Consider the following 21,462-nt stretch of genomic DNA (forward strand, 5'->3'; position numbering starts at 1 on the left):
AGGGAAGTGGGGTTGTTTAGCCTGGAGAAAAGGAGGCTGAGGGGAGACCTCATCGCTCTCTACAACTACCTGAAAGGAGGTTGTAGCGAGGTGGGTGTCGGTCTCTTCTCCCAAGTAACTAGCAATAGGACGAGAGGAAATGGCCTCAAGTTGCACCAGGGGAGGTTTAGATTGGATGTAAGGAAAAATGTCTTTACTGAAAGAGTGGTGAAACATTGGAAGAGGCTGCCCAGGGAAGCAGTTGAGTCCCCATCCCTGGGGGTATTTAAAAGACGTGTAGACGTGGCACTTAGGGACGTGGTTTAGTGGTGGACTTGGCAATGTTAGGTTAACGGTTGGGGTCTTGATGCTTAAGGGTCTTTTCCAACCTTAATGATTCTATCATTCTATAATTCTATGATTAAATGTAGGGCTTTCTGTTAGAGGGAGACATTATTCGGTCAGAAATGTGATCAGAGGGCTCAGTCAAATAGGAGCAAGGCTCGAGAAGATTTCAGAAGATGCAGGGCTAAGACTCGGAGGCCCTGCAAAGCTTGACTTCTTTCACTGTACCTCTGCATCCTCTGACATAATCTGCCAGCCAAAAAAATTTAACCTTTAGATCAAAGACTGCCACAGCAGAATTGGCAGTGAAATCTGCTCGGCAGCAAGAGTTCTCGTAGAGAACAGCAGGGTTTGTGTTTGTTACTCAGATGTGTCCTTCATGGGTTATTTCTTTATTTACGTTGATGGGAAATATACGAACATGGCATTTTGAATTAACACATAGTCATTTTCTACAGATTAGAACTGAGGGACTGTGGGTACTTTTCATGCTGTGTTAGTGAGAGGGATAAATGAGACCATGCACACCTTATAGCAGTGCCCCAGCAGGGTGGAACCTTAAACAAGATGAAGACGACACTTATAGGAGGAAAACATCGAGAAAATAGCACCATGACCAGAGAAGTTATTTTGTAATGCAAATATCAATATTTATCTGTATCCGATTACAGCTGAGACAGTTATATTAACTGGCTATTGTTGTTGTTAGGCTTTTAATTTGCCTTGTAATCTACATCTACTATATTAGTTATTAGATGAATAGGCATTTATTGTATTATGCATTAGAGAACAATCTAGTTTTAACTAGCATGGGCGTGCTGTTGTGTTCTAGATGGTCTATTATTATGGTTTGGGCTGGTTGAAGATTTGTTGTTCAACTTCTATTGGAAAACGCCATTCTCTAACAAAAGGGAAATTAAGTATTGGCGTGAGGATTAATTATGACTACTAAGTGCTAAATTGATAAAGGAAGACTTTCAGAAGCTATTTCAGCTGTAGAGACCAGGTGATGTCTCATTAAATACCACAACCTTTAGAAGTAATATGATGGCATAATCACTTTTAAAATCCCATACTAATTTAAAATTTGCTTTTTTTGCACTGTATTGAGCTCATTTCAGAAGTACAGTAGCACACACTACATTAGGACTATTGTCACTTTTAAAACATTATGTTTTTTTAAATTGTTTACATCCTACGCTGACACTCCCCACTTTTTTTTACATTCTATCGGTTTGCACAGCTTCTTCAGAGCATATGTAAAGCAGTATACTTCTGTGTATGGACCTCAAATTAGTACAATCAACTGCATCTATGAAAAGATCTAATTCTGATAGAACCAATCAGAATTTTTCTCCATCAGAAAAAAACGACGATTGTGAAAAATCATAGTTTTGCCAGTATTATGATTCTATTTTATGTGCCATACAACTCTTTAGCTGAATTATACCACCAAACTCACTGAGAAAGCATCAGCTCAGAAATTTAGGTATTCCCAAATACCTCTAAATCAGTGAACAGATACTGTTTGCAGTACCTGTTTTATGAAATGCAATATATTTTTATACATATATATTTTTTTAATTTCTAGATGGCTACCCTAAAGAGGAAATGATTTACAGATGGAGGAAAAACTCAGTGGAGGCTGCTGACCAGAAGTCTTGGAGACTCTATCAGTTTGACTTTATGGGTCTCAGAAATACTTCAGAAATTGTGAAAACCTCTGCAGGTAAGAATGATACAAATGGTAGTGCTTGTTTTGGAAAACAAATTATCTCAAAATATTTGTTCCAAGTTTGCTTTCATTTGACTGCAATTTGATTTCAATGTTCAATGTTTAATATGAACCAATGTTTATATTAAAACCTCTAAAGTGCAGACTTCAAAACTATTGACTTTTTCTAGATTTTTGATAACTTCTTCTCTACTCTTTTTGTAATTTCACATATCGAGGAATAAATGCTAACTTGACATGACTGTTTGTTATATACTTGCAGTTACTATATGATTCTCAGCTAAGTTTATTAAGCCATTTCTGCATTGAGACATATATTTTCACCATAAATTAAAGAGAAAGATTTTGAGCACAATGGTAGAGTTAGTGAAATTAGACACTTTCAATAATTCATTCAGCCACAGGTTTAGTATTTTTCATAATATTTCAAAGGCACTCTTTATTTCTCAGCTGATAAAGGCCTTTGCTAGTGACCTTACCAATTGATTGTAATTAAAATCTAATGATGCCTATTTTAGTTCTTCAGAAATCTTGCTGTTTGTTATAATAACAGCAACATAGGGAAAAAAGATGTCTAAATAGAATACATTATTTGAACTGGATAAATTCTCATAAAATTCAAACAATATCTGAACTTTATACATGACTCTGCAGTAAGCTCTGTGATTACCATTTGGTAAGTCTTCTCCCAGCTGCAGAAGGAACCTGCTAGAAACAACTTCCTGCTTAACTGGTGGTGAATTTTTGAAAAATCTAATTTATTTTTTTCAAAATGTAAGCAGAACTACGTTATTCTTTTGGAAACACTGTGAATAATAGAAATAATAAAAATTATTAATCTGTGAAACTACTGCTGTTGTAACTAACATCAGTAACATCAGTAATGTATTCTCAGGACTAACATCAGTAATGTATTCTCAGGACTGGATAGCAATTTTTGTAATGAAGAGTCACTAAAGCTTTAGTGAATATTTTGGGCTGGTAGTTTAGCACAGCAAAATGTTGCAAACAGCACACATGTAAAAGTTCTCTTCTGTTATGGATACAATCCTTGTAGTCTGTAAGTTTCTCAGGAATGCAAATTCCTCATATGAGTCAGCCATAAGTTGAACCAGGAGTTGGTAGATAACCGTCAAGTACCAAACAGCAAATCATTGAAGTATCTGTGTATGCAGGCATGGAGCTCATTGGAAGGGATGGTATGAATAGGAGAGAAAGCCCTGCTCTTTCTGCTTTGCTTATATCTGGAGTGATGCCATTCTGAGTTTGCATCAAGAACTGCTAAGTACGCGTGCAAGAAGAATTACCAAGTCAGCCATATTAAGATGTTGACAGTGACTTGATAAAGAGATCTATTAAACTCTTCTTTGCACAGGACAAAGCCATTTTTATAGAAGTCTCATTCAAGTGAGTAAATGGTTAATGTGGAGCAAGGAAAAATACATTTCCTATGCTTTTTTTAGTATGTGCCCAGTTCTTATCAAGTTCTTACTGCTCTCGCTGCTTCTGCCCACCCATGTTTATGAGTGCAAAACCCAATAGCAGTGTTGAACTAGAGCCATCATGACATTTCTATTCTCCCAAAGGCATCACAGTAGCAGAAAGTTGTTGGCAAACTGGAGTTTATTCAAACACTAAAAAAGAAACAAACCCCAAAACAACCCTATCAGGAGGTTGTGGAAACCAACTTGGAAGAAACAATGTAAAATGTATGGGTCAGATTGTCAGCTGTGTTTTTAGGTAGAAAAACAAGTTGTGCATATGGCCCACATATTCTGGCCGGCAGATGGCTAAGAAGAGGCTCTCATTCAACAAATATGTGAAAGATGTGAAAAATAAAACACTGAGTTTGCACATGGACCTGAGTTTGCATAGAATAGACTCTCTGGCTGTATTTCCACTATCGCTTAAGGTACTTTCAAGGCCAGATTTACTGAACATCGACAGTATTTACTGTCAGGAGCAAACCCAGGGCCAGGACTTGGGAAAACTAACTGGTACGTTGGAAAACCTTGAGTATGCCCTATGCTATAGAGCAAAGATTCCCAAAATGGAGGGAGGGAGGAGGGACACAACCCATCTGGGACTGTGCAGTATGTCTCAGAGACAAAATTTAAGATAATTTTGTGACTACCTGCTGTGAGTATATAAGTATATATGAACAAGTAGGATAGAGAGGCAGCTGTGCTGTGGTACATGCCTGTTTACTGAAGGCAAGTAGCCCTATCAAAAAAGTTTGAGAATTAGGGAACCCCCAAAGCTGCTGTTTCCTACTGCGTGGACAATCTCTGGTGAAGAGAGACAGCAGCTCCTGCCTACAGGTATCCCATCTCCTTTACAGCCATGCCACAGGGGCTACAGGCGGCCAAAAAAGAGATGCCAGGTTCTGTCATGGAAGTTCTGTTGCATGTTTACACTAAAGCTGCCCAAAGAGGGAGACTCTGCTGGGGCTGCCCCTAGGACGCTATGGGTATAGGACCCCCCTCGACTTTGGGCTGCTCCCCCGACTAGCCTCTGGGACTGTGTGTGTCCCCTCTGAGCCGTGCAGGAGCCATAAAGGCCCCACCAGCCACCATCCCTTTGCAGGCTCAGGACAGAAAGGAAGAGCAGCGTTATTCAGAGTGCTGTGCAGGGAATCATTCAGAGTAATGAGATGGAGTTAGGAAAAGGGAAGCAGGCAGGTTACCAATGGCAGCTTCCTGACAAAGAGAGGTATAAACATCATCTCTTCCTCCCAAGGGAAATTGTGGAAACTACTATTACACAGGGCATTTAAAAGCAGACTAGGCAAAGTATGAGAAAAGGTACTGCAGGGAGCAGTCCTCTACTAGCAGGAGATGGATTCCAAACCCTAACATCTTTTTTTGCTTCTGACTTACACCTTTCTGCTGGCTTATGACTCTATTACTTCCCACTAAATTGTGTGTTCATGATATATATTATGAGAGCTGCTGCAGCGTTACCTACCTGTGTCCAGTTCAGGGACGCCTTTTTTCACTCCTTTTCAGCAGTGTTCTGGCTATAATGAAGAGAGGTCACACTGACCACATGGCAACGCACTGCTGTTCTTCCAGCATTTGTGTAAGCCCTTTCTTGGTAGTCATTTTCACCACAAAATGAGTAGATTTAGTACTCAGCAGAGTTCTGCTATTTGATATTCTTTCAGTCTTTCCAAACCTTTTTCAGACATCTAAATAACATTTATGTTAATCTAAGGCAATTTCAGAGGTACACAAGTAGGAAGCCAACTGTCACAAAGACTGTATTTCTGAAATCTAAGCAAGTTGAGAAATGTTGTCATCTCTTGCCTTGAACCAGCAATGGCTTAAAGCATTGCCACAGTGGGGTGCTTTACTCTTGCAAGACTATCCTCTTTTACAATAATCTGGCAGCCAGAGAAAGTTTTAATTGCCATCTGGAAGAGGTGTTCAGCTTTTTCTTGAGGATTTTTTTTTAATTTCATGCTAAGATACAAACACAACCAGATAAATATCTACTGCATATGGTGATTACATGGAATACACAGCAGAAATCACTGTGCTGGTGCCATGGTCATGAACCTTTACCTTACACCATAAGTAAGCTCTCACTGTCAGGTGATATCAAACTAATTCACAAGTACTGAAGAATTCCCTTGTTGCCATCTGGCAAGATACTCAGATACTATAGCAAAAGTGCTTTTCTTGCTACAATGTCAAATAAAGCTAACAAAGATACTTAAAGTAGAGGCAATGCTAAGCCGCCTCGCACTGAGCTATGAAAAAAGGAGGAACGGCATGTAAGGAGAAAATTCTCAAATTTTGAAACTGCAAATCAGCCAACAGAAGGGTGGTCAGGAAAACAGGAGAGAGAAAGCAGAACATCATCCTTAAAAGCACTCTGTGTGTGTTTGCAGTAAACTTCAGGTTTCTGAGTCCCAGCCTTTCCAAGTACACTTGGGGGAAAGCAAGCAAGCAAACAAACAAACAAAAAAAACCAAAAGAGAATTATGAAGGAGTAAAGTTCATGGAGTGAGCTGTAGTGTTGCTTGCACTTTTCTGCTGACATCTCCCCCAGGGAAAGTCTATTCATTCTTTTTAAACCACTCAATTTTTTTACGTTGCTAGATAAACACAAAGACCTTGTAGCTACTGAATCTAATTTTCATTTACTTGCAAACTTCTTTGCATCGTACAAGTCCTATTTGTGTTCTTCCTCAGATGCCTTCAGCCTGAGAGATTTTTGCAGTCCAAAGGAGCCTTTGCATAAATAAGTTCAAGATAATTCATCAGAAATAGAAAACACCATAAAAGTGCCCTATTTAAAAACTTTAATAGCTGATCGTTACAGATGAAATATACAGAACCAGACAGAAAATACCATTTCATACATTCTGAATAACCCCCAAGCATCAATACCAAACCCAATAAGGAGCCATAACTACCGCCATAAAAAGGTACACCTTCGCATACATACAATGGACGGGTGACAGTGGAGTCTGCCTGTCATACAACATCTAAATTGTGCTTTATATTTTGAAATTGCTGTTTCATCAAGTACCTCAGCTTAGATGATGCTTTCAGGCCTATATCACAGGGCTGCAAAGCAAGGTTAATACTTGTTGCCACAGATTCAGATAAAGCTCTTTGGGACAATGCTAACAACAACACAATTTAAAGTACATACTCTGTTGCAGGGGACTCAGCAAATGGCAAGTAAAAAAATACCTTAGAACAAAAATAAGAAAGCTTGTCTTTTAAGAAGATGCAAAGACCTACATAAATAGCTATTGGCAGAAGAAGGGAGGAATAGACATGTTTTTATAGGGAGGCCAAATTTCACTGGGGGAGCCCTCATCAGGTCAAGGGATGGATCAGGCGGAGACAGGCATTAGCCGATACTCCTTGCCTTTGTCAGAAGACCAAAACACTCCCAGAGATTTATCCAGAGGAAAAGATGCTCATGTGCCTAGCTCTTCTACTAGGTGAGCAAAAAACAGCTGGCTTTAGAAACCATTTCAAAATCAGCTCTTCTCTTACTTTTCACTGTTAAATGCTCCCAGCTCACTTAGCTGTAGGCACAGAGGGCCCACAACAAGTACCCACAAATGATGAGCCAAGCAGCCCGGTGGCACTACAGGGTTCAGCCAGCAGTCCAGCCATCACCCCATAGGTCCCTGTTGACAGGGCAGGACCACCACCCAGCCCAGACATTGGGCTGGCAAGGCAAGGCCAGGGTTGACAGCAGGCAGCTAAGCCCCTCAGCTTGGGAAAGGGGTTGCAAGGGGCTGGCAGAGAAAGATGGTGACAGGCTGATGAGGGCAACTGGAGCCTGTTGGTGCACTCACGGCCCTGACACTGAGTGGAAAAAAAGGCATGAGATGCCATAGTTGCTGAATGTGGTTGTGTCTGTGCATGTTTGTTTTTAATGATCAGATTCAGTCACACCCTCTCCTGTACCAGCTAACTGATCTGAAGACATTTATTTAATGAATATTCATGAAGCTCTTTTCATTTTTGAAGTCATTGACATTTTTTAATGTCCCACTGAGTCCTGATGACACATCAGAGTGTGCTTGTCATCCGTGTGTTCTTCCCAAGACAAATGTGAATTTTGTTTTTTTTTCCTTAAATACCAAATTCAGTGGGATCCAGCAGACACTACCTCATCTGGCTGTGCTGCACAGACTGTCTTTAATCAGATGGCATCCTGAAGCAGACAAGTGGAGACTCAGATAAATGCATCGCATCGTTTGAAAACAGTGCCTATTTTTACCTCCCTGGTATTCATTGCAGGAGCTTTGCCTCTTTCAGCCAGGGTACCACATAATCTCAATTGCTTTAATGGTTAAGCTTTGGTTTACAGCCCTCAGCAGACATCTACTCTGGTTTCCCATGATTCCAGACAGTGTCCACTCCTCTTCCAAATACTGTCCCCTCCTCCTCTTATCCTGTCCTGCCTGACTCCTAATGTGAGTGCAGAAGGGGAGAAAGAGAATTTGCCCTTTTTTTTTTTTTTTTTTTTTTTTTAACCTGGCATGAGTGGAGTGGCAGCTGGATTCCAGCATCTCAGAACCTGCTTTCCCCTGATGCCAGACAATATCTTCTGTGTGTCCGGCACTTGTGTGTGGAAAAAGCCTAACACTCCCCAAAGAGGTAGAACAGAAAATGGTTTTGGTGGGAGAATTCTCCATTGCTCTGCTCTCTGGCTCTTCAGATCCCACACACCTCCCCTGGCCTTTAGACACTTCCAGAGACAACCCATTCTCATGGTTGTTGGGTCTTCCTTTGTATCAGGTAGATGTAATTATCCCCATAGCTGTCCCTGGGTTCTCGAAATTTGTGGTCTGAATTTTAGACCTTGCAAACCTACAAACTGTGCTTGCTTTTGTTCCCAAGGTTCATTAAATCAGGTTTGGGCTTTCAAAAATCTGTTTCTGTCATGTAGAAGCAAATCCTAAGAAGTTAGGAATCAAGCTAAAATCCTGAGTTGAATCTTGAAGCTGAATATAAGTTTATTTTTATAGGTGGTAGACAGAACCATACAGGGACAGTTGGTGCCAGAGGTGCCACCCTTCACCAGAATCTGCTGCCCCCATCACACTCCTTTCTGCTTTCTCACCTTACCTACACAAACACATACAACTTCTCAGAGTCCTTGTGCATCTTCTGCCCCCATGGGCCCTCATCGCCAGCAGCTCCAGTATTGCCAAACTAGCAGGTACCAGGAATGCACCCTTCGAAGCCCTTCTTGCCTAACCCTCAGTTCCAGTGCTGAAGATACCTCTGCTTGCTGCCTTCACACAGGCAGACATGCACACCGCACTAGCACTTGCAACCTAGTTTTCACTCACCTCTTCTTTATCTGCAGCTTTCTCCACAACTTTGTCCTTAATGAAATCCATCAGACCCGGTGCAAGAACATAAAATCCCATTTAAGACTTCAAATAGGCTGAAAACACTACTTAGTACTTGAAAATAATGCCTAGTACTGACACACAGAACTGACCTATGGCATACATAACAAATTCACTCTCTAACTTTTTCCCTGTTCATTTTTCACAGTTCATTATGAAATATGACTCCAATACACCTTTAAATCCAGAATGTTTATACAGCTTAAAATTACTTCGTGTGCAGCACCAAATACACAGCCTGGATTTGAATTGGCTATCATTCTTTGGCTCCTTTCAGAGGAACAGAATAATACTGAAAGTCCTTGCCACTGCAATCATCTCTGGAATGAGGGAATATCGTAGGACTTCTTTTCTGACAATTAACACCAATTTATATGAAAACATAAAACTAGCCTGATTATAAGAAGATTTAGCAATAATCTTTTTGTTGGCAGAGTTTTTCTCTCTGATACAGTATTTGCAATAAATCAAATCCTAGCTTAGCACAGACAATCAACAGTGGCTGTACTGACTTTTAAAAGATATTCACGTCAAATGATAATCGATCAGAATAAATATTTTGAATCAGCCATAGTTTCTCTAAAAGAAATTTCAATTTTTATTTTTAACAGCAATTCATCTTGCACTGATATTGTAAACTTCATATAATAGATTCTGATAATTTTGTCGCTAGCCACTCAGGTTAGAAATGTAATAATTAGATAGATGATTACTAATAATACCTCTATTAAAGTGTTTTCCTCTGTTGGTTACAAGTTTGACTGACACTTATGGGAATCATAACTTTTATATTGCCCTGCAAATCCAGCACTTGCCCATCTTGTTACAAAAATGTCTCACAAAGCTCATAGTAAGACAGCTTCTGAAGAGAATGATTTATAACTTGATCAATAGCCTACTGCAGTTAATGGAGCTTTTCCCTGATGCTGGCCTGGGAACAGAGCCTGAAATGCAGAAGCCTGAAACTGGCTATTTAATGTGAGTAACTATTCAGTCACCAGAAACTAGAGAAAGCTCAGCTTATTAATATATACCAGTGGACTAAGGATAACATGCTCTAAAAACACCTTTCTTCTTCTGTTTATGAATAGTACAAAAGATGTTTAGAACAAGAGGAGTGGAGAGGTTATTATTGCTCTCCATATTTTGTAAGCAAGTTCAGCAGAACTGCATATGTAATTGGTTTCATTCTTATGCTTTGCCTTGTGGAGACAAATACTTATTGTCCTTTGTATAGGCCCTTACTGCTGCAAATGGCGAGAGAGATTAGAAATAAAGTATCTTTACTTTGCGGTAAAAGCAAAAGTAAAAAAAATTAGACAGTGGAAGACTCGGAGGCAGGTCTTCACCCGCATTTTTTTCTTAAGGGAAAATTTCAGTGGGAAGTGATTTTTCCCTAAAAAAATATCCAGTTGTCAAGTTGTCCTTTTTAAAGATTTTCATATTGTATGGAAAAAAAACACACAGTCTTTTTCCATTAGGTTTTTCTTCAGCTGAGGTTTTTATCTGGTAGTTCCATGTTTTAGAAGTTTTGTATATGTCTAAGAGGTTCTTGAATTAGTGTCCTCATTCACTCATACATTGGCAATGTTGTATTTGTCGCTCCTCTTTGTACATGGAGTCCTGATCTCCTGCTCCCTTCTGCTGGAGCTACATCACTTTCCATTCCAGGATAATTCACCGGGACAGGAGGACAACAGGGTTGAATCTGTTCTGCAGTAGCCATAACCTGGAGCTTGGGGTTGTTGACCTGAACTCTTCTCTGAGCTTGAAAGAGTGATTGAATATTTAATAGCAATACCAAGAACTAGGTGAACCCATCTCAGAATTTAGCATGAAGGCTAGCCAAGTCACTCATTTGAGAGGTAGAGACTTTGGTCTCACATGTCCTGCTGCTTTAACCAGTAGGCCACAAGGTAAAAAGCAGAAGGCGGCTGTTGCTTCCATGTTTTGCTAGGAAAAAGATTTTAGTTCCTTACTTTAAAAGAACAGAGTTGTGAATTTTTCATAGCAACAGAGGCCTTCCTAGCAGCCACTTCTCCTCATCTGCACTTTTTCCTGCCCAGCTTAGATGACACCGTGGTAAACTGCTGGCTTTTCATGGATTCATTCTGAGATGCCCAGCTCCCCGACTTGCTGCAGCGAGCCATGGCAAAATTGGGTCTGTGGACATGATTGTGTGGCCAGGGATTGCCAAGCGAGAAGTTGCACTGCCATGTGCATGATACTCAGGCCCTTAGAGATACAACCCATGGTCTACTGGACTATGTTTGTAAAGGCAGTAAGCAGCATGCTGTCTGCGAAGCAGTAGGGAGAGAGGGTAGTATTTCCACAGAAGATACACTGTGACTACAGTCAGAATGGCTTTACAAGTGTCTTTAATATACAAGATACAAAGCAGAATTGGATTCATAAATTGTATTTACTTCTAAAAAGGTACACAGTGTAGACAGAGTATTTTGACTCAAATTGCAAAACATATCTTGAGATTTTCTGACCTACAATGCAGACTGATGATACAATTTCTGGTAGTAATATCACTGCAATGGGGGTGGAAAGACATATTATATAAGAACTGTGAGCCTCTTTGCATTTATACAGCTGAGAACAACTTTCAAGCCTTGCTATTCCAGCACCTCTGGCTTTTGTTCTTACTTCTGTGTCATTACACCACTGTATTGGTGATTTATGGTTGGCTCAAACAAAAGTTTTATATTAGCGCAAACTGTGAAGGTTTGGCCTTTGCTCAGGGATGCTACAAAGCAACTGTACTTAATTTAAAACTCACAGTATTGCACAGGATATTTTATTCACTGCTGAATCTACAATCTTAATGAGAATTTTAAGATACAGAATGGGACGACGATTCACATGTCACAGAAAGGTGCTAAGTGTCTTTTTAGGTTTTAATTTGACATACCTTAGAAAAAGTGAAGCACAGATTAGTTACATGCTAGCAAGATCTCTCTAAATTTAGCCTTTACTCTTTCACATTGGGGTCACATTTCCAAATTTCTTCCATGCGGTCATAGAGGCTTTTTGCCTCTAGGATCCTTTTCTGCAGCTAATATTCACAACATTCAGGTCTTGTTCATAATAACAACAACTCCATTTCAGTCAACACCTTCTGCTTCCTAGTTACACTGGCAAGAACCAAAATCTCTGCTATGATTAGTTGCCTGATGCTGGATTTATCCACCGCCTACTGAAGCCAATATGTGTCTTACCATTACCTGCCAGAGAGTCTGGCAAGTATGAGCTATGCTGTCAGATAGCTAAGGAAATGGTACAGTACAAGAATAAGTGTTTAGCAAGTTTCCAAACCTTTCATCAAATGCAACCAAAGTAATTATATGGGATAACATGAGAGAGCATTCCTGAAATGTAAGGAAGCCTGCCATGACCAGGGCTACCACAGCATCTCACAGAGAACCACTTGGGTATGGCAGTTTGGCAGTGACAGAAATCTGGGCTGGCATCAGTCATGGTGCATTGTGGTGTTTACAAAATAATTTTGGCAGAAGACACCAAATAGACTTTCACTCATTACATCAGAGAAAGTTAATCACAGTCAACTTGAGACAAACTGAAGGTGTGGACCAGAGTTTCATTGCTTCGTAGAAGTAAAATATATAATCCCAAGAGTACAGGAAGGTGGTATTAGGACAAGGATCTCAAAACACTCAAGTGACTTTTACTAAGTTCTGCAGATGTCCTTGTGCTTCTGAACAGATGAATCCTCTTGAATATATCTCCTTCTCGTATGAGCCTTGCAAGTGAGTCTATTTAGTCTTTTAGGCCTTGTTATATAAAACAGTAGTAGAACTATAATAGTAGACAATATCCTTATATAGGATAATTCTGCATGATAGTGGGGCGTTTTATTGTCAGCCTCTCTTTCAAAACCTTTCACTGTTTCTCAGAATTTACCATCTTGTATTTATCCTCAGTGGAGAGGAAAATTAAAATAGTCATTCTGACATGACCCCTAAAGACTGGCATTTAGAAGACTACATTTAGCTATGTTGAAGATCTAGGTTGCCCCCCAATGCAAGGGTTTCACAATACCATCTACATTATCTTTCTTTAACAGAAACAATCCACAGCTACTCCTGTTTTAGTTGTCTTAAGTGTCTGCAACTGCAGTAAGTTTCCTTTAGCTTGTACAAATTGTACAAGTCTGACTGTCTTGGACCTGGGGACAGCCCCCCTCCAGCACCCCTTTCCCCCCCTTCCCCAAACAAAACAATGTATGGTGTTGTACCAAAGGAGAACAGCTTATTTTTAGATAAGTATAAAATACAGATTTTCATCTGAGAAGCACAGAACCACCACCCACATTCTAATTCAAGTCAGTATCGAAGTTAATTGCAGACCTCCTACAAGTAGGAACAGCTAGAGTGAAAAAAACATCTGAAGAGTTTTCTGCCTTTCATGTCCACAGCTTCAGGCATGTCTTTTGCATACTATAAACAGTGTGCCAAATTATTCCTTCAGTACTATTGGTTCAAAACAGAAATTTTCTTAGAATAATGAAGTAGGAGAATCATGGCAGAATTATAAAGTGGCTTGAAGAGAAAAAAGAATATGCATCTTATACATTGTTCACTAGATGCAGGTTGCTATGAAGCACATAAAGAAGTTAAAAGTGTACTGAAATTCCCATACATCTTCCTACTGTAGTTGCACAGTTGTCAAAATAATGCAAATCTTTAGGCAAAGATGAAGCCAAACTTGCAGATCATAGTCTTAATCTGTGTCTTGGTCGCTTGAAGAGAAAAAAGAATATGCATCTTATACATTGTTCACTAGATGCAGGTTGCTATGAAGCACATAAAGAAGTTAAAAGTGTACTGAAATTCCCATACATCTTCCTACTGTAGTTGGACAGTTGTCAAAATAATGCAAATCTTTAGGCAAAGATGAAGCCAAACTTGCAGATCATAGTCTTAATCTGTGTCTTGGTCCACTTTGGTTTGAATTTCTCTCCATCTAGTCAATTTTTTTATAAGGATACCTCCCAGAAAAAAATACTGTTACACATATGTCTATTAATATAAAACATTGATTAAAATGTCTGTTGTAGTAATACCAATTTACACACTCCCATTTCAAATTCTCTATTTTATCCTTGTTCTTCCATTCCTCCACCGAGAGAGAGCATGTCTGTTTCTTTTTCTAAATGCTTCCTTCAAAAGGAAGAAAACTTGGTAAATGTTGCGTGTGTTACACAATAGATAAAGACAGAAGCACATTCAAATGTGAAGAAAACCTTGTTGGAGCTTATTCTTATATGAATAGAGAGATTAATTTCTAAGGACACATCCTGAGCAGCAGGATCAGTAATCCAAATCCTTGAACAGGTTTCCACAGTGCCTGCAAGGATCCCCTCAGCAAACTCTGAACATCAGGTCACCCCTGGCTTACACACCTGGAATTAATTTATTTTTTTTAACTCAAGCTGCCTTCAGGCTGCGTCTGCTCTTGGGACAGGCATCATCAGAAACCTTCAAGGAGCAACCCTGGGCTATCTTTTCTGCTTGAAGTCACCAGGAACATTGAAGCAGGAAAGCTGCATGGTGTGATGTGACCATCCCCTTTGCAATGAAGTGCATCCTTGAAGAGTACTCTCAATACTGGGCTGACGAAAGCTCCTTCCATCACGCTCAGGGAACACTAGCAAGGGTGCAGACCTGACCTTTAGCTTCCTTTAGCAGCAAATAATGTAGCTGGAAGCTGTTTTGGTCTTGACATTCTATACTGCAACTTACAGGTGTAGAAAGTTTGATTTTAGCCGTGTCATCTGAGATAACAAGCCTCTTCAGCTCAGCGGTAGGCTCATAACTCATTTCAGGCCAAGGCCCATTGCAAATGATGCTTAATCCCATCCTCTAACATCATGTGTTTAAAAATCAGATCCATGGTGAGATGTGCAGAGAACAGGATTACAGGATGCTAATAAATACACTATCATGTAGGAATAGAGGATTTCTTAAAACATAATACAAAGTTTTCCCATTGTCACAACCTTAAAATAAAACTGCACCTTAAACAGATTTAATTTCTTTGTGTAAAACCTGACAATTTTATGGCAAAAAAACTTCTTAGGACAGGGGAACCCCAGAGAAGTTTAGAAATTATAGCAAACAATACATATACATTTTTCATTGCTTCTGTTTTCAGTAACTTCTGATTGTCTTTGATATTGAACTGCTAATATACCCCTTTTTTTCCCTATATTCAAAACCATTTCTAAAATATGAGCACTGCTGGCAATTATTCTACATCCAGTCGCAGTCGTCCTGAGGAAAGAAGAATTTACTCTTGTAGTGTTATCTGAGATTGAACCAATAGTAACATCCTGAAACAGTTTCAATCCTACTAATACCATATTAAGCACTGCATTATAAGGTAACTTGTGATCATTTTTTGTAGTTCCCAAATTCATACATAAATGCCCATTTTCCTCTACTGCTTCCCGAAGTGTTTAACAAATTGACAAGAAAAAAATCAGATCTGAAGCGTTGCAACGTCTGCAAGTAATAATTTCTTGAAGAATATTGTAAACATAGCTTTGCATACTTAAGGACAATCAGTGTTTCTACTGCTGGAAAAAAAAAAAGAATTTTGAAGACTGCAGTCCACCATTTTCTTGAGGTAATCTCTCTTTGACTGTAAGATTTTTGTACAACCCTACAATTAGTATTTGGAAGTGGTTTTTTTAGTACTGATACCGGCTTAGAGAAAAAGACAGAAAATGAATTTATTGTCTGTTTATTGTAAGCTTCAAGCTAATCCCATAAAGTAGATGTAAGATGCTGTTATCATTTTCAACTTTTCTTCAGAAAACTACTCTGAAAGGCAGTGAAAATGAAGTAACTTTAGCATTATGTATTTCAGAAATGCCTTCATCTCATTTTATCTCATCTGAATTTCTGTAAGTAAAGAAAACAAGAAGTAGTCATACCAGAGTAGAATTGAGTAAGAAAACGAAAAGAATAATGTTGAAGATTTTTTCATTGCATTCATATTTTTGTTTCATGTAGTTCATAAATCTTTGAGTACATTAACACCTGGGTTTGTCATTTTTGTTGCTTTCGTTTTGCTTTGTTCTTAAAGTCATTTGCTGTTCTCCCATTTAGGAAAGCTGTCATCCAGCTAAAGCACAGACAATGCAGTTTTGGTTGATAGATCACAAAGAGCTTTTTAATAATTGTATTGTTAAATTATTTATTGAAGCTATTCAACAAATACTAAACAAATAACAAGAAATTCATTTGGCAATACTCAAGGTCAGTTTGAGAACGATATGTTAATCAAAAAGGAGATGAAGTCTTCTTTAGCCCATCACGTTTCTTAACTACAATCTTAAAATTTTAATCATGGGATGAGGTTCAACAAAAGTACAGTTTATGGCTCCTGGTATTGGATCAAAACCACCACAGACACACTGTAAATAGTAGCAATCACTTATAATCTCACTATGCTGGTTTAGATGTGGTCAAAAATGTTGGGTTGCCTCTGCTTTGACCAGTTTTATACCAATTCCACTCCAACGTGTCAAAGCCAGCTTGCCTTTCCACACCTAGCCTTCAGGCCTCTTTGCTTGTTTCTTTTTTTTTCCTTCCCACTTCTTTGTCCCAAAGACCATTTTCTCTTGGTACTACTGTCCTTCCATTAATGCAGGTTTAGGGCTTTGCTTTTACTTTCATTTGAACACATGCTGGAATAAGACCTTTATTCTTCTTTGACCATTTGCCACAGACCTCTTTCCTTGTTGTTGGCTATTGGTTTTTTTTTAGCTCAGACCTTGCCATTCTTTCCCTACCCAGAGGCGTGACACCATCACCTAACAAGGGTCATGCCACATAAGAGCCATGCACATTCTCCTGTTTCTATCTGCCACTTTCCAAACTGGACATGGACACAGGCAATGGGTTTAGAAGGGCTCTGCAGTGTTCAGTATCCCTCACTGGCAACACATCAGTATGGCTTATTGCAACTTTTCTACACAAATAATCCAACATGGGGATCCAGGGAGCTGGAGCAATGCAGGACCAGGGCTCTGAGGAAAGTCTCAAAGAAAGCTCATTAATGAACTATTAATGAAATATTCCCAACATTAGTGTTTGGAATGAGGAGTCATATGAGGATGAGAAAATAGTTCTGGAATGCAACAGAAATACATCGACAAAGTATCTAGGATTCCCTTTTGTAAAAACCTAATTCTACTATTCTAAGGAGGAAGAGGGATTCATGGATCATTAGCAGATCTTTGTGAGAGCAGGGACAATTGCAGTGATTGAGTAAGTTCCCAGGAATCAGGTCCCTGTGAAGGTCAACTCATTTCAGTATTTCAGGAACAACAGGATCAACAGACCGCCCTCTCCTTTATGTCCCTCATCCACATGGTAATGCCAACCAAGAACCTCGGGAATAACAGATGTCACCTTTTGAATCACATAGGTGGCTGTTGTCTTACCAGGTACAGTCTGCTTGCACTCTGCAGTCAGCAGAGTGATGGTAGACAAGCATTGCCAGCTTCAAACTCAGCGATGCAGATCACTTTCCATACTTGGTAGTATATTCCCCTTGGCCATCTGCTACATCAAGTAAGGGTTAAGGTCAGCATGGATCTTCATGAATGTTGCCTTCTCTTGCCTGAATTTCCTCCTGCTTTCATGGTTGTTCTTCCCACATATTGTAGGATAGCAGTTCACTTCCTTTCCCTTTGGACTGACTCTCATCTCCACTGGATTCCCTGCCCTGTGCAACATCCATGGTGCATTGGACCATCGTGCACTCGCTCTCTTGTGCCATATACGAGCCATACAGAAACTTGAAACATTTTTGTCACCACTTCAACTGCAAGCATTGATAATGCTGTCTGGTTGCATGACACGTACATGCAGTGCAGGAAATAGAGGGTGTTACTCCTGCAGGGGCAGCTTCACCTGGTAGCGGCATGGCATACAGCAGTCTATGAGACTGTTTCTGTTTTGAAGTCACAACCTCAAGGCTGTCTCTCTTCCGCTTTTCTCCCTCCGCCTTGGGTTGATTCCACAGTGCACAAAGCTGTTATTGTAATGATTTAGCAAACCACAGCACACGGAATGTCTTAGATGCATTTTTGATTCGTAGTGAATTTTTATCTTAAGAAAAACAGCCCAGTGGCTTTTGCACTAGAGGTAATGCAAAATTACAGGATTGTGTTAACTTTGAAAGGATTTATGGGCATGGACAAGGAGATTCCCTCTACCTTAGAGAGAGTTTCTGCTGTAGAAGGAAAAGATAGACAAAAGTAGAACAAAGTAAATTTTGCACAAGGTCATGAAACGTCTATCAAAGTGAGAAGCAAAGGTGAAATGAGTTGCCCATAAATGCAAGTAGTCAACAAAGCCAGAAATTGACTCTAGCTTTAGTGATCCTTATTTGTGTACCAAGTTTCTTCTGAAAGCAATCAGAAGACATCCTAGTGAGGAGTTAAGATTCAGTTTGGTATTATGCATCATGAAAGGCTTTCCCTCTTCCAATGTAGAAATTCTTTTTTTCTTATTTACCTTCCCTTTCCCCAGTCCTCTTCTGCTGGGGGACTGTGATCATGGGGTTACTGCTATTCTGAATCAGAACTGACTCAAACTACTCACAGTTTGACAACAGATAAAAATAGCAATATTTCAACCTGATTTGCTTTCCTTGGGGTACTTTTTTTTTTCCCTTTGGCCTGCCTTGTTCCCCACCACCTCATGTTACGAGACATCCAGTTATCAACACTGGATATTTAAATGACTTTTTATCAAAAAGAGAAAAGCAAACCTATTTTTAAAGGGTCGCATTAAAAAGTGAACTTTTTCTTCCCTCTTCTTTTTTTTTTTTTAAGTTTGTCTGCTGACACCTGCAGCTTTTCATGCTGTAAAGTCAATTTGGCAAACTGCTTAAGAGGTAGACTGTCTTGTATGTTCACACTATTTCTAGGGACCTTTGTGGAATGTGATCTATGGATAGATATATGTTACAGGAAGACCACTAAAATCAGGCAAACAAGAAGAAACAGAGGAAATTGGGAACATGTTCTCTCTTCACTTGAATCTAGTGTGGTAACTTACCTCAGTTTAAGGGGAAGGTAAAGATAACAGCCAATCAGTATGTAATATTTAAAATTATTTTACCAAAATTTGCATGACTTCATAAAAAGGCAAGAGAATATTCTAACTGTATATGATTAAATGTAGTAATTTCCCACTAAAGATGCATTTATGCCATTTTTTTACTGCAAAAACTGAACATGAAATGATCTACATAATTGGAGACTGAAGGAAGAAACAAGGAGAGGAAAGATTTACTTGTTCAGCTGCAATATATAAAATTTGAGATTTGCATCTAGTTCCAGTTAAATATGCTTAAAGAAAAGAAAAAAAAAAAAAACCAAACACAGGAAAACCTCTTTATAACAGAGTCTGTGGAATTAAACATGTACTGTTTTTATTGATGATAAAACACCGTTTTCTCCGTCTGCAATTTCATGTAAATGCAGCCTCAAACACTAGTATTATAGGATCTCTGATGATTTCCAGCTTTGATTTTCCAATTCAGAGTTTTTACTAAGTTGGCAACCTTAGCATTAATAATGAAAAGTGGCAGTTTTATTAATCAAACATGTTCAGCCACCCAAACATCATTAAAACTTGATATAATCTTATAGTGCAAATGCTTAAGCACCTGGAAATATTTTCATGAAATATTGACTTAATGGTAAGTGAAGCGTCGAGAAGATATCTAGCCCTCTGCTCCCTTTTTCTTTAAATATGTAATCCAACAACATAAATCATAAACAGGTCTGCCCTGACATTTGTAAGATTATGGTGCAGTCTCCTGCCTGTCCACTTAAGTAGCTAAATTCTAAGCAGTTTTGGTCAGTTAAATATCCTGTTTAATGCTTTGTTTTATGCTTCCAAAAGATTTCACTCCATAAGTAAAACAAGAAAGAGTTAAAATAATACAAAATTGTGGAAATAGATTTATATTTAAATAAATCATTTTGAGGAAGAGGGCTAGTTAAGTTTAAAATGTCCTCACTCCACCTGTGTGTGGTCACCTTGTGAGTTAAGGCATGAAGGAAGAGCTTGTACCTTAGAGTTAATAAATCCAGCATGACAGCTTTCCAGGGAAAACACCTTGCCTCATTCTGTGTTTGAAGAATTTGTGGGCCCAGTCCAGGCTCCCTCTGGTCAGGAGATCACACCGAAGGAGAAGCATAAAAATGCCCTGTAGATCCAGGAGGAAAGAAATCCTCTTTTCCAGGTCATATTTTTCTCCAAACTTAATTAACCTAAAAGCATGCCTCATTTGGTGATTTTGCCTCACTACTGTTCACAGTTCATTAATAAATTCATTAAACAATCTTAAAAGTTTCCAAGAGAAGACAGAGCTGGGAAGTGAGGAGAAACTGGAAGCTTGGATCAGGGTCTGGGACTGGTTGGACAAGAGCACTAATACCCAGGGAGAGGTGAAGTGGAAAAGACGGGACTAGAAGCCTGTGAGAGGAGGAAAATGAAAAAGCAGAGAAGGAGCTTGAGGAAGGCTGGACAAGAAAACTTCTGTGGTAGGAAACGGAGCCATGCAGAGTAGGAAAGACCAGGGCACAGGGGAGAAGGGAGATGGCAGGGATGAGGAGGCTGGGACTGGGATGAGAAGCTGGTGAACTCCTGCTGGAGCTGCTTGCATAAAACAGCTAGAAAGTTGGAGCTGTGAATGAGAAAAGGCTTTGGACAGAGGCAGAATATATTAAGTTTGGTGGAAAGACTACATTGCTGTTCAGAGCCTGGAAAGGAGTCCAAGACCCTCAGATCTCACCGGTTCTCCACTGTCAACAAAATGCTTATGATCCCATGGCAAAATGTCTGTGTTTTGTCCTTTTCTGGAATTGGATACTAAATGATGATAGCCGGTATCAGTCACTGAGCTCAGGTATCCATAAGGCTGCAGGATGGCCTGCAAATAAAGTAAGGAAAGAAAATGTTCAGGGGAACCTTTTTTTCAATCGGGAAGTGGATAGATTCAATAGAGGCCATTGAATCTAGCAAAACTTTGGATGAAAATCAAGAAATGAGGCTGCTTATTTTATCACAAACAAACAAACAGACAACCTCCTAAATGCAAGAACCACAAAGGTTTGACCATTTTGGCTTTTGTCATTCATTGCTATCTGGAAGGAACTGCCAAAAATGTAATATTCCCTGTTGGCAGGTCTTCAGGCTTTGTGAGACTTGATAGGTTCCTGCAGGGAAAATCAAGGAAATCTGCATTAACGATGCACTGGTCTGTACTGAAAGACCCTTGCAGAACACAGGGAACAAAAAGGAAGGTTTCAGCTCTCAACATTGTGGTCGGTTGGTTTTGACATGAACCTGTTTAAAGAATTACCCTATACAATCACTGCGAGAGAACCTGAAGAGCCCCATTTAGCAGGACAGGCTAACATTGGGGAAGAGTGGCTGGAAAGCTGCCC

General features: G+C 39.4%; 1 protein-coding gene across 1 annotated transcript in view; it reads left to right on the forward strand.

Annotated features, from left to right (window-relative positions):
* Positions 1 to 21,462, forward strand: part of GABRG3 (gamma-aminobutyric acid type A receptor gamma3 subunit) — a 337,705-nt gene that overhangs the window by 279,901 nt on the left and 36,342 nt on the right. Inside the window, exon 6 of the mRNA XM_009281337.1 lies at positions 1,916 to 2,053. Within this exon, the coding sequence (XP_009279612.1) occupies positions 1,916 to 2,053 (138 nt within the window). The remainder of the gene's footprint in view (positions 1 to 1,915; positions 2,054 to 21,462) is intronic.

The sequence above is a fragment of the Aptenodytes forsteri genome, unplaced genomic scaffold, assembly GCF_000699145.1.
Source record: "Aptenodytes forsteri isolate BGI_AS27 unplaced genomic scaffold, ASM69914v1 Scaffold212, whole genome shotgun sequence".
Lineage (NCBI taxonomy): Eukaryota > Metazoa > Chordata > Aves > Sphenisciformes > Spheniscidae > Aptenodytes > Aptenodytes forsteri.